The sequence below is a fragment of the Lissotriton vulgaris genome, chromosome 6, assembly GCF_964263255.1.
Source record: "Lissotriton vulgaris chromosome 6, aLisVul1.2, whole genome shotgun sequence".
Taxonomy (NCBI): Eukaryota; Metazoa; Chordata; class Amphibia; order Caudata; family Salamandridae; genus Lissotriton; species Lissotriton vulgaris.
The window spans coordinates 136,422,843-136,437,149 of NC_141694.1; the positions used below are offsets into that span (position 1 = coordinate 136,422,843).

The 14,307-nt window shown below is 39.8% G+C and overlaps 1 protein-coding gene across 1 annotated transcript in view; it reads right to left on the reverse strand.

Annotated features, from left to right (window-relative positions):
• LOC147706906 (mechanosensitive cation channel TMEM63A-like) overlaps positions 1 to 13,705 on the reverse strand; it is a 239,408-nt gene extending 225,703 nt beyond the window's left edge. The window contains exons 1-2 of the mRNA XM_086926166.1: positions 13,512 to 13,705; positions 112 to 191 (exon numbers count right to left, since the gene is read on the reverse strand). Of these exons, the coding sequence (XP_086782292.1) occupies positions 112 to 191; positions 13,512 to 13,694 (263 nt within the window). The 5' untranslated portion in view covers positions 13,695 to 13,705. The remainder of the gene's footprint in view (positions 1 to 111; positions 192 to 13,511) is intronic.
• Positions 13,706 to 14,307: the final 602 nt, after the last annotated feature.

Below are 14,307 nucleotides of genomic sequence, written 5' to 3' on the forward strand. Positions count from 1 at the left end.
GGAGTGTCCGACACGATTAATTCAAAGCAACATGTTTTATGAATCAGTGTGAGCGTCATTTTTGTAGAAATAGTAATGGCTGTAGGCGCGTCAACCTACTTTCTTGCTTACCTATCAAATTCTGTCATCAGCGCCAGCCGCCCGTAGTCCCACATTCTTTTTCTTATGATGGAAAATATCAACAACAGCACCTGAAACAAAAAGGAACCCATTTTTGTAAATACAGAAGAACATTTTTTATTTAACATTTTATGCCTTAGAACTAGCTTTGATATATATATGAAAACCTTTCCTAGCCAAGGGACCATGGGTGTAATGGTGTAAGAGTCAAAGGGCCACCTTGCCCCTATAGGTAGATAATACATTGTTTTAAGGGCATCACTGTGATGATTGAAGGGGTCATCTACTGAATTATGTCACAGTACATTACAAAACCCTAACTGACGTCATCGAACAAAGCAATATTCTCAAATACCTTTTGCTGTCAAAGGTTAGAGATGCAGGGGTGAGTAAAGAGAACTGTAGTTTTACACTTATATATATGTACATGATATAGTGCTACTGTCTTTGAAACAAATGTCCTATGACCTGTGTCAGTGAATTCTGCAGATGCTTGTTAATTAGGCCTCAATGTGGGCCTGATAGCCAGGTTTCCCAAAATGGATGTGTTCACTCTCCACATTTCATTTTTTGTAATTTCTGCCGCACACAGTCAAGCAGAATCATGTTTGTTTATTTCCTTGGTCATTGTTATTTCTGTTCTCAATGAAATCTCTCCAGCTTGGTCACAAACCTGTATCTCCCTTCAAGGTCCCTCCACTAGCTCACTGTCCCCTATTTATTCAAAATAGCTTGCTGTTGGTCATGTATCTGGTTTGTTCTCCATCTGCGGATGGCATTAGCATAGAGTGGGTAGAAACAATATTCATGTTGTGGGACAGTGCTTAGGTGCCAGGCAATATGATATGTAAATACACTGTGCTCGGATTTGCTAATAAGATTATACATTTGCTCACACCATGATGAATCTGCACTTTCTATTCTATTTTATGAAGAGATTTCCTACATCAACCCTGAGTTTGGGTTGAGCAGAATACTTGCTGATTCTACTAGGGATGCTATCAGTTTCTGTATTGATTTTGCTGCATCTAAAAACTTTTTACAATAAATCTTTGATTTTTTTCTGCTGATCTAGAACTCAAATATTGAATGAGCCCTTAATTAACTACAATTTTTAATGGGTTGGGAGGTGCCTTACTTCGGGGACTCACTGCCTTATGAAACTGTGGTTTAACACCATCTCTCTTTATGTTGAGGCAATGTTTTTGGGTGTAAACATTTGAGTGTTCCCCGCACCAAGCCGCAGATGGTGAAGAAGCTATGCAGGATTACTGCCAAGGGCACGCCAGGATCTGGAGCAGGCAAAACCTGAATTTCTTGTTCAAAGGCGCCACGATCCTGTAGGTAAAAGACACACAATTGATGGACGGAATGCAGAACGAATCAAAACATTCACCCCCAGTCAAGAGATCTGGGTTAAATCCATCATTCTTTTGCACACCATGCCACCCCAGTTTGACCTGGCCATATGCAAATAAGTCTTGACCCTGTGCCTCATGGGATCAATCCTGTAGGTGGCACAGAGGCAAGGATTTCAGAGTAAGGGCCTATAATCTGGACTACAAAGTGGACTGGGTCTGTGGGTGGTGGGTAAGAGGTTGGGGCCTAGGCTCACATAAGGATACATTCAACTTTGTCTTTGACAGCAACAGGGACATCTAGTATTCCGAGTTTCAAACAGCGTGCAAGGTGCTCCCCCTCGTACTGTGCTAGAACTTTAGTGGACCGGTTAAGAATTGTTTCTACTTTATTTTGTACAATCTTTTGATTATTCATCTATGTGTTCAGAACAAGCAGACAGTATAGAGCCCCTCCATGGCAAGCCTGTAATCTCAAAATCGTTTTACCTTTTTTGTTTGTTTTTGAAACAGCCTCTCCCAATGTGGGCACCCAGATTTTGTAGTTGTGACTCCTCAAGATATATCTGGGAAGAGGTGCTGCTTTGGGCATGTAGAAAAAATACAAATGTTGGTTCGAGCCATTCTGCGGGGTCATACCAAATTTTTCCCATCCTTTTGCTGAACCCATTTTTGTTGGCTTTTAGGACTCTGCACACTTTACTCCTGGTAAACAGGTGCTGGTGCTCTCCCTTCTAAACAAGATACATTGGTCTACACCTGATTGGATTACTTATAAGTCCCTAGTATATGGTACTAAATTACCCAGGATCTGTCAAATAAATGCTAGGCTGCAGCATTCTTTGTTCCACCCAGTAAAGTAGCCCTGTAAAACATGTCTCAGGCCTGCCATCGTAGCCGGTGTGTGAAGGTTTTAAAACTACCATTTCCACCTGGCAAAATAAACCTTTTTCCAGACCGAAGCCTTCCTTTTTAATACTTATAAGTCACCCCAAGGTAGGACCTAAAGGTTCATAATGCAGGGGCCATAGTTTCTAAAAGGTAGGAAATGTTTACTTAAGTTTTACATGTCCTGACAGTGAAACACTCCTAAAGTCTTACACTGTAGCAAGACTATTTCTCCCATGGATTAACACTGGGTTACCTTATTACACTTAATAAGTGATAACTTCACTTTGAGATGCATGGCATTGCACCACGTTCAGTGGACTTGGTATTACTAATACCAATCAAAAAACAATGGAGCTTAGAGGGAATACGGAAAGGGTCGCCCTCCACTCACAGTCAATAATATACAATGAGACCCAATCCAAATGGCGAGTAAATCTATCAGTGACATATGGGGGGTCCAATACATCCCACTCCCCACTACTCTCTTATCCACATTATAATGAGATAATGCACTGTGCTCTGCCTTGTTTAAAATATCTGTTCTCCAAGACAACCCAACAGAGCAAAGCTCTCAGAGTGACCCCAATCTTGGTTGTTCACAACAGTCCACACCACACATTGGACCTTATTCTAAATAGAGGAAAAATGTGCGAGAAGCAAGTGACCCCTCACGGAAACACCACCAAGCGGGGTAACTGGTATGCAATTTCCAGACAGGTCCCTGTCTCATCATCGGTGGTCACTCGCTCCTCGAGAAAATAAAGGTGATAGAAAAGAAGACGTGTCCAAAACAAACAACATATAAAGTGCTACAGTGAAGTGCAGAAAATTCTGCTAGTGGCAAACACACACAAACATAATGATAGAGTGCCTAAAACCACACACAACACACCAATCCCTTATCCACTTTTATTCGTAGGGTGGTGATTGCGTGCTCTTGAGTATTAAAAAGGCTGGTAGCTAGTCATGCATACCATTACCTACAGTGCCGACATGTTTCACTGCTGTATAGCGTAGAGCAGTTTCATCAGGGCTGCACTCAAGTGCTGCCACTTCACTCTTTTTGGACACTCAGTTCTGCAACGTGCCAGGAGCAGCAAAGCTTTGCATACCAGCCACTCCGGTATCAAACTGGGACCCTAGATACTCCAAACGTGAGTGTGCCCCTTGATTTGTAATAAAACTATTATATCGTGACGATCTGGGAAGGCGCCTTCCCAGATCGTCACGATATAATAGTTTTATTACAAATCAAGGGGCACACTCACGTTTGGAGTATCTAGGGTCCCAGTTTGATACCGGAGTGGCTGGTATGCAAAGCTTTGCTGCTCCTGGCACGTTGCAGAACTGAGTGTCCAAAAAGAGTGAAGTGGCAGCACTTGAGTGCAGCCCTGATGAAACTGCTCTACGCTATACAGCAGTGAAACATGTCGGCACTGTAGGTAATGGTATGCATGACTAGCTACCAGCCTTTTTAATACTCAAGAGCACGCAATCACCACCCTACGAATAAAAGTGGATAAGGGATTGGTGTGTTGTGTGTGGTTTTAGGCGCTCTATCATTATGTTTGTGTGTGTTTGCCACTAGCAGAATTTTCTGCACTTCACTGTAGCACTTTATATGTTGTTTGTTTTGGACACGTCTTCTTTTCTATCACCTTTATTTTCTCGAGGAGCGAGTGACCACCGATGATGAGACAGGGACCTGTCTGGAAATTGCATACCAGTTACCCCGCTTGGTGGTGTTTCCGTGAGGGGTCACTTGCTTCTCGCACATTTTTCCTCTATTTAGAATAAGGTCCAATGTGTGGTGTGGACTGTTGTGAACAACCAAGATTGGGGTCACTCTGAGAGCTTTGCTCTGTTGGGTTGTCTTGGAGAACAGATATTTTAAACAAGGCAGAGCACAGTGCATTATCTCATTATAATGTGGATAAGAGAGTAGTGGGGAGTGGGATGTATTGGACCCCCCATATGTCACTGATAGATTTACTCGCCATTTGGATTGGGTCTCATTGTATATTATTACTAATACCAAAACAAAGAAAACATTTACTCATGCTGATTATTCAACTCCAATTGTGTTTTGTTGAAACAAAAGGGCGATAGTACTCCTACATTTTCTCCAAGGGGACTTTGATATGCAATGGTTTAAATTTAGTATAAAAGTGTAAACACCTGAGAACCATAAGAACCTTAAGATAAAAAATGAACCTAAGTCTTGCCATCCTGCATGGAATATGTACTCACTTTGCCATTTGTAAATGCTTAAATTTATTGAAATGCATACACATTTATTGTAGGTAGAACAGTCTGAAATATATTTTTTTCTAAGACAGATTTGGGGTAGACCTAGCTGTCTGTTTCATGTCTACCCAGCATAACTGCAATTGCCAATGTGGCATTTCCCCCATTTGAATGCAGCACACTCTATCCTTTCCATCTCGTTATAAAATCATTAGATCTTGACTGGCCGCTATATTTGAATGATTTAGAAATGTATGGCTTAGTGGGGAGTCCCCACAGTTTGGTATTACATATTATGACACCCCAAACATTTCCAACGCGGATCAGAGTCTGATTTATTTTTGGAGAGTTATGCTATCAGTGGCATGCAGGTGCAAGTTCTTATTCAATGTGATTTATGGTAACTGAGTGACGCTGGAGTGCTGTACCAAATGATATAGATGTCGATCGCCCAGCAAATAATGGGTGTAGCAGCGAGCGGACAATAGCAAGTGCTATTGGATTAAAGTATGACTGATTCTGCCCAAGAGAAATAGTGAGTAAAATAAATAGTACATTGGAAAGTGAATATGAGTGAGGGCCTTTATATTACACTTTTGTGCTAATGCAAATGTTCAAACCCATAATTACCATTTGCATGGGATGTGGTAAGTAGCTGGTATACAATTTGCACCCAATTAGAAGTTGCAATCCTCTGAATAAGGAATGAGTGCAAATTGCACATGATTTCACCCAGTCTGAGGTGTGTAAGGCATTATTTTGCACAGTAACCCTTAATTTGTGTTACATTTTTCTTGGCATAAACATAGGCTTTATGGCACACAGTTTGCATGACAGCTGAAAACGGAGTTCGGGAACAAATGAAAACAGCTGCCCTGTGGTAATCAGAGCCTGAGTGAGCTAACAACTAAAAGATCATGGGTAACTTTGAATCCATTACAGAGTTAGTGAGAAGACAACAAGCAAACAAGAGATTTAGAATGAGTAAAAGACAGAATCTAAGGAAGTGAATGAAATTAGAGGGCTGTCAGAGAGCTAGCGAACTAAGGCAGCTCTCGAAAATGAGAGTACCAGCAGCAATTTTGAACAGGTTAAGCACCAAGATCACGCATGCATCTCAGCAGTACCTAATCTGACTTGGTGGTGGCCAGTGTGCACTGCTGCCACTTGATAAAGACACTTTAAGTTTGTCCGACAGGTAGTGAGATATATATATATATATATATACACACACATATATATTCAACACACACGGAGATGGCATGCTCGAGCCTCTTGAACGGCGGGCTCACGACGGGGTTCGCCAACCCCTATAATTCCACACACTCCAGGTTCGTGTTCCTTGTCAAGAAAAACCAGAGTCGGAGCCCAATTGTAGAACGGTGCTGTCAGAGTTTATTTGACAGACAAAAACACCCCTACACACATATATATATATATATATATATATATATATATATATATATATACATACATACATACATATATATATATACATACATACATACATATATATATATACATATATATATATATATATTCACTGAAAAAACCATAGGTTATAGACCATATATAGTTAGGGATTAGCATTTAAAAAACCTTATTTTATTTGCACAAAACCATTGAAATTCCATATATAGTTAGTTGCACTAACTATATATCGCGGACCCGCAATCCACTGCTAATGATGTCACATATTACATCATTCATGACATGGTCAGTGACATCACTGATGACATCACTGATGACATCTCAAATGACATCACTGATGACATCACTGATGACATCACTGATGACATCACTGATGACAACACCCAGTGACTGTATGTTTCTGTAAAGTTAAAATATGTCTTACATATTGAAGAATGAGTGGATGTATAAGTGTCTGGATGAAGCATTTAGTAGGTGCATGACTGACTGTATGAGAGAATGATTAAATGTGTCTCACTGAGTGCATGGGTTAGTGATTAAAGTGTCTTAATTTGGCAATCATTATTTATGTTGTTCTGTAAACTGCTGCATGTTTAAATCAGTAGCTATATCAGTAACTATATGGGTTATTGAATGGTTGCCCAAGTATTTGTATGGGCGACTGAGTATGTGTGTGGGTGGCTGGGAGGTGTATAACTCTGTGCATAGATGTGTGAGCAGTTGATTCCCTAGGTGTATGGGTTCAAAAGTGCATGTAGAAACAGCTGTATGGACAGTTGACTGTGTGCATGAGTATATTGGTGAGTGAATGGATATCTCAGTGCTACATGTCAAAGTAAGTACATATGTAAAACACACTCCATGTGAGAGTTGACATATATAAATAACTGAACATAAGAGCCAGTGAATGTGTGAGTGGCTGTATGAATCATTGTGAACTTGTATCAAGGATTGTATAAGAGAGTAGATATGTGTTACTATATGTTTGAATAAGTAAGGTGTGTATAACTGTATAGTTGAGGAAATGGAGATGTGATTGATTCTTTGCATGACTGACTAGGTGTGTGAGTAACTCCATGGATGTGTGACAGTCTGTGAGTGCCTGTTTACACTGAGTGTATCTAAGGTTATATCAGAGTCTGAAGATGTATTATCACATAAATGATATCATCAGTGATGTAATCAGTAATGTCAAATGAGATGTCAGTGATGTCATCAGTGATGTCATTTGAGATGTCATCAGTGATGTCATCAGTGATGTCATTTGAGATGTCATCAGTGATGTCATCAGTGATGTCACTGACCATGTCATGAATGATGTAATATGTGACATCATTAGCAGTGGATTGCGGGTCCGCGATATATAGTTAGTGCAACTAACTATATATGGAATTTCAATGGTTTTGTGCAAATAAAATAAGGTTTTTTAAATGCTAATCCCTAACTATATATGGTCTATAACCTATGGTTTTTTCAGTGAATTTTCAAGGTTTTGTAAATGCAAATTCCTAACTATATATGGTCTATAACCTATGGTTTTTTCTGTGAATTTCATTGGTTTTTTAAAAGCTAATATCTATAGCTGTAAAATATATTCTTTATTAAGTGACGTATCACGTAGCCCGTGAGACGCCTCATGATGCATCGCATAACCGTGACGTATCGTCTCTGCAGCGCAAACCAAACCCAAAACGTAAGCGCGCCAGAACACGCTTAAAGATATATATATATTTTTTTAACCTTAATTAGACAAAATCCACACGTGCACATATCACAAACGTTCAAAATACACAATATGTCGGACTCCCGTTACGCTGCCGGTTAGCTGCCCGGTTAACGTACCAGGAAGCACCTTTACCGCGAAAAATCACAATTTTGTTTTCTTAATAGCCCCCTCATCAATCCTAGGGGTTCAGGAGGGGTCTGCCTTACCCCTTTCATTCATTAACACCTTTTTTTTTCCACCTCTTGTCTCTCGATCCTACAGAGAGACAAGATGGCGGCCGCTCCGGACTGTTTACAATGTTGACAGCCAATCAGCTACTCCTCAGACTCCCGTTACACTGCCGGTTAGCTTCCCGGTTAGCTGCCCGGTTAGCTGCCCGGTTCGCTTACCAAGACGCGTCTCTACGGCGAAAAAATCGGATTTTTTTTTTTTTTGGGGCCCCGCGTGGCTCTATAATATCCCCCTCATCAATCCTAGGGGGTCAGAAGGGGTCTACCTTGCCCCCTTTCCTTCATTTCTCCCTTTGTTTTGGCCTCCTCTTGTCTCTCGATCCTACCGAGAGACAAGATGGCGGCCGCTCCGGACTGTTTAGAATGTTGACAGACACCGGAGAGCCAATCAGCTTCGCTTCGCAAAGTTCCGATACGCGAAAAGTTCGCTAACCGGAGCGCTACCCGGAGCGCTGTTACAGATATATATCTTGTTTTAAACGTTAATTTCTCAAAATCCACTGAAGCACATATATTGAGACCTAGCAAAGGCACATCGGGCTAACAGTCCCTACAATTTTGCCAAGTTTCGTGGAAATCCATTCAGCCGTTCGGGCTAAAAGTGAGTCCAACCGCCCTATGGAAAATAACATGGGAAAAACGCGTTTTGGGACCCCCCTTTTTTCTCGGCCCCCCCTTGACGAACCCCCCCCAAATTTCCAGGAGCTGCTCAGAAACAAAATGTGCCATTTTCCTGAAAATTTCAGCCAATTCCGTCCACAAACGCCAAAGTTATTAGGCATAGAATTTTCAAAAGTTCCATAGAGAAAAAATCCTAACTATATATACCTACTGGCTATCGCCAGTAGGTAATATACATACATATATATATATATATATATATACATATATATACACACATATATATACATATACACACATATATATACACATATATATATATATATATACACATATATACATATATATATACATATATATATATACACATATATACATATACATATATACATATATATATACATACATATATACATATATATATACACATATATATACACATACATATATATATACATATATACATATATATATACACATATATATATATACATATATACATATATATATACATATATATACACACATATATATATACATATATATATATACACATATATATACACACATATATATACATATATATACACATAATATAATAATATATATATATATAATTCTTATTTTTGTTTTACAAATTAAGCATGGCATCTAGTGTTGAACTGGGAGCCTGGAGTTGCTGCCCACAGTACTTGGTTGGTAGACGATATTGCAGGTTATTCTCAGAAGAGCATGAGAAGCTGACCCGGCACCCTGGGGGTGTCGGCAGAAAGAAGCCTAGGCAGGGGACAAGCTGCATTGAATTAGGAAAGGAGCAAAGCTCCTCCTTGAATCTTCTGATGGACTGACAAGATCGTATTATTGCATAAGCGGGACCACAGCCTCTCAAAAATGTCACCACTACCTATTTGCCTTTAGACAATAAAGTTTGAATAATAACATTTAAAAACATAATATACTGTTTAGTTTATTTGAGTGAAAAATATTAAACTGTTCTTTGACCTGATCACCGGAGAGGTAGCAGGCTCGCTGGCATAATGGCTCATGGTAAGTGCCATTTGCGCACACATCTCAGAATATTGTGTGCAAAGACATTGCATTGCCGCTCACCAAATAAAAAAAAGAAGGGAACATTGGTGGGGACATCCTCAAACCTAATTAGTCAAGTTCTTTTCCGAGTGGCACTTGGCTACTTCAGTTTGCCCTATTTATAAACTTAGTGATTGGTGGATCGTTATTTATTTGCACAGAAGGCGGCAACAAGGGAAATCATACTGCTTAATTAAAGATACTAACTGAGGCAAGGGGAGATAATTAAACACTAATAAAAAATGTTACTCCAACCCATGAATAAACTCCTAATGGAAGTGAATTTTTATGAAATGCTTTTATAATTATGAAATGTTTTTTATACAAGTGAATGTTTTTTAATGCTGTATCTTTTATGGTCTAAATGACCGAAATAAAGAATTTTTGGATTGGACTAATAAAAAACAATTACATGAGGTACAATCTGCAGCTGGCGTTTTATACGCAGTAGCTATGTAAAAACCCATATGCCTGCAACTGGCTTGAGTAGAAACCATTATAAGCGGTCAACTGCAGCTTGCAACAGGGATATGGAGGACAATGGAAGTGAGTTAGGAGGACTCAACAAATACAGGAGCAAAATCATCCCTTCATAACAATAAAGGGGAAACCTACAAATAACAAAAAGAAAATGATACCCAAAGCAGGTCTGCAGACACTTGCTCATTTAGTTGTTGCTGACAAAATCTCCACTCCATCCCCCCCTTGTGTCTAGTTTCCCTATGCTAAAATCCTTGGAATACCATTCTCTAAGATGTTTATTCAAAATAAGTTGGGCGAATGTTACAACGTGTGCACTTTGTAATACAAAACTTTTTGAAGAGATACACGTGAATGAAACAATGATTTTCTGATGACAATTTCAGAAACACCTGATTTGAGGCAGAAAACAATGTTGAGTCACTCAGTTTTACATTTGAAAAAGATCAGCCATCTACAAGGAGTTCCAGTAGAAGTTGGGGACTGGTCCAAGGTTGACCTGCCCAGCTTTTACCATGGAAGGAAAATTAGACTATCCTGCATGAATGGAGAGATTGGCAGAAGATGGTCTACAAGATTTTTATAACTTTAGTCATACCAAGTGAAACTATTTAGCATCTATTATTTACAAGAAACAGATACTACTGAAAACCATGTCCGATACGGCAAAAATACAAGCAACGCATGAAAAAATAAGGAAGACTGAGGTGCAGAGTGATAAACAAAATAAGAAAGGAGATATAGAGATTGAACTAATTAAGCTGATCAAAGTACACCTGAGTTACGTTTTACGATTTTCAGTTGCCCAGTGTGCTTAGATAGTAACATCCTTTCATCTAATGAACCAGCAACGTTGCATGGACAGCATTACTAGAGCTGCTGGAAAAAGAAGGTGACAGAATGTGTGAGGGGAAACAAAAAGTTTATTAAACCCTGCTCAACCACAAAGAGCAGATTACGGACCTAAACAAAGTCTGATGCGCAGTGCCTTCCTTCAAAGTACATATAACAAAACTAGATTACTAAACCTCTAATCTCCACCCCTTAATCTTCCCAAACCTCTTGAAGAATTTAATAAAAGGACGCAGAGGTGGACTGATGTGGCGTGCCTCATACCATCGAACTGTACTAGAACGTTGACCTTTTTTGCCTTTGCACTGCGATGCCCTTCTTTGTGCCCAATACAAGGAAACAGATTCACGGATAAACTCTCCAGTAACATAACATGTCTGTCAAAAGGCTCAAAGGTGGCAGACTGCACACCAGGGAATATGGGGCCATGCAGTCCATCAATGGTTTCGCAGCAGTGATAAAAACCCATGGGGCACTACTTCGAATCATCGGCATTGACCTTGCCCTCACAATGAGCCTGGAGAACATGGCATTTGTACTGCTACTGAATGTACAACATTACTAGCACATATTATGTCACCATGGACCCATGATGGAGTTCACTACATACAAATTAAAGTAATCTTTACTTTTGACTTGAGCCAATGCTCTTACGAAATATGCCCAGTAGCAACATTTGGATAGTCCACAATCCGCATTTGGAACTGTCGAACAATAAAGTCAAACCCACCAATAATATTTCCTTCAACTATTCAGTAGAGGTTTTGTCCAAACCTTCTTTTATCTGTCTGCTTGTTAAAAGATTTAATTGTGCGTCTATATTTTTGTGCCGTATTAGCAATTTGCGAAATATGTTTTCACACACTCATTACACGTATACACCAATTTAGTACTGTTGCTGTGGAAGAAATTCTATACTATCTGTAGAAGTGCGTTTTTCTGACCATTGTTAACTAGGCCTCAATTTACACTAGAGGCCATGATTTTCAAAATGGATGTCACCCTTGCAACTCTTGTTTGTCCGCCCTACACATCTCATTGTCATTTCTGCAGCACGTAGTCAAGCAGATTATTTGCTATTCAAGTTGTTTACAGTTCCCTATTCAGTCAAATAACACACTAGTGTTTATGTATCTAGTTTGTTCTTGCATCTCCAGATGACATTATCTTAGAGGAGGCAGAATAAGTATTGATGTAGTGGGATAATGCTTTGTTGTTAACGCATTATGACGTTTAATGAAACTGTGCTCTGATTTGCAGATAGGATTAAAATTATATATTTGCTTACATCACTATGAGCCTGCAGTTCTGTTAATTTCATATGTAAATATAATGCATAAAAACCTTCGATTTTAAGGGTGAGCCAGGAGACATTTAAATTCTCGTCTATTTCTTTCCCAGTTTTGCTGCCACTAGGGACTTGAACTGATTTCTGATTTTTTTTTTTTGTATTGCGTATTTACTGAGCCCGTTTTGGCACTGATTCTGTATCGCCAAATTTTGAATTTTGTAATAAATCGCTGAAATATTCTATTGTCAAGAACTAAGTGACTTTGTGGGCCCTTTTATTGATTGACTATATTTCATATTTGTTTTAATGTATTTAGAGGTGCCTTAATGCAGGGGTACATTGCCTCATGAAGCGGAGGTTTAGCATTCTCGGATTCATCAAATTGTGGGCATTCTGTTTGTAGTACCTTTGGAGGTATTTGAAATTTCAAGATTCCTCAAGCCCATATCTTGTCAAAGTTTTTCCTTGAATTTGGCGGGCAGAAGGTAAGCCATCCTTGACCAGGAGAAAATGAACTAGTTACAGATTATAGAGGGGAAAGCAAGAATGGGTTCAAGATTTTGAAACATCCCTCAACTCCTATATTTTCAGATGACACAAGGGAAGAGAAATTATTTTAACAGATGGAGAAAACCAAACAATGAGCACGTTTTCAATTGCTATCTCCTTACACTTGCAAGTAATCTGTCATAGTGTACAGGAGTGGAACTAGGGAATGCACACCTACCCAAGAAGATGTATGATGTATTCAGATTCCTGGTGCACACTTGAGTATACTTGTAAATTCAGAAAAAGTAGTACAATTCTTGAATTCGCAGACACAGAGCTAAAGCCCATAGACATACTGATTAATTCTAGAATGTACCAAAAGCTACTGACAGGTCATCGTATTGCGCAATATGCATCAGGTACCAGCCGTAATGTAGTATCATGTAAACAATATACGGCGTGAGATGCCAGACCCAAGCTTTTCATCACAGCATTGTCATTATGGTTTGTCTGCTCTAACTCTTTGCATCGGACATTATAGACTACAGTGTGGTCAATGATTCCTAAATAAAATGAAAAAGAAACTGCATGGTGGGTTGTAGAGAAGCGGTGTACCTTGGCAGATGAGCTTCTCACAGGGTGACACATACTGGGGTAAGACAAAATGAAATGACAGATTCACTTACCACAAAGCATCCCACATCCAAAAGGAGCACAGTAGGGATCCCACCAAAGGTCACTCCCTGCAGCACGCTGCTGCCTTTGGTGCCCGCTTGGAAACATGTGTCGTTGCTCGGTGTTCCGTTGATGGGAAGCCATGGGGAAAAAGGAAAGAAATTGCTATCCTTGACGAGTCGCGAATAATGCATCCTGGAAATCTACCCTGCAAAGGAACGAAGAGAACCACAGTGGTCAGTATTGCGCCTGGGAAAGGGAAATGTTGCTTTTTAGGACTCATTTTATTAAATAATAATAATAATTATTATTATTAAGCTTGTAGAGCACCTTCTTACTCCAACGGAGTGTCCCCGCGCTAGGACACAGTAAAACCACAGCAACTGGCCCTGGGACCCCCTCCTCCCAGCCTCAAGGCCCTAAGAAGCCAGAAGGCCTACTACCGGCCCCTTGCAGTATATTAGAAGAGCCAGGGTTTCAATTATTCCCGAAACAATGTCTCCGATGGACAAGTCCTCAATTCCACAGGTAGGAAAGTTAAGAGATAGGTTTTCTCTAAGGAGTCTTTCGCCTGGATGTACTACAGGCAGGCATTGCAGTCTGTCACTGGGCTGTGCCTTGGTGACCTGGCAACATCCCCAATTCATAGTGGAGGGACAACAACTCTAGGAGATCTTTTTTAGAGAGCTTGGTTTCTTTAGTTCAATGGATTTCTATTCATCCCACAGTTGTTTGACATTTAAACAGTGTTATCTTCATGATTTTGGGTGCCGGGAAGCAAGACATATGTTTGGGGCCCTGTACAGA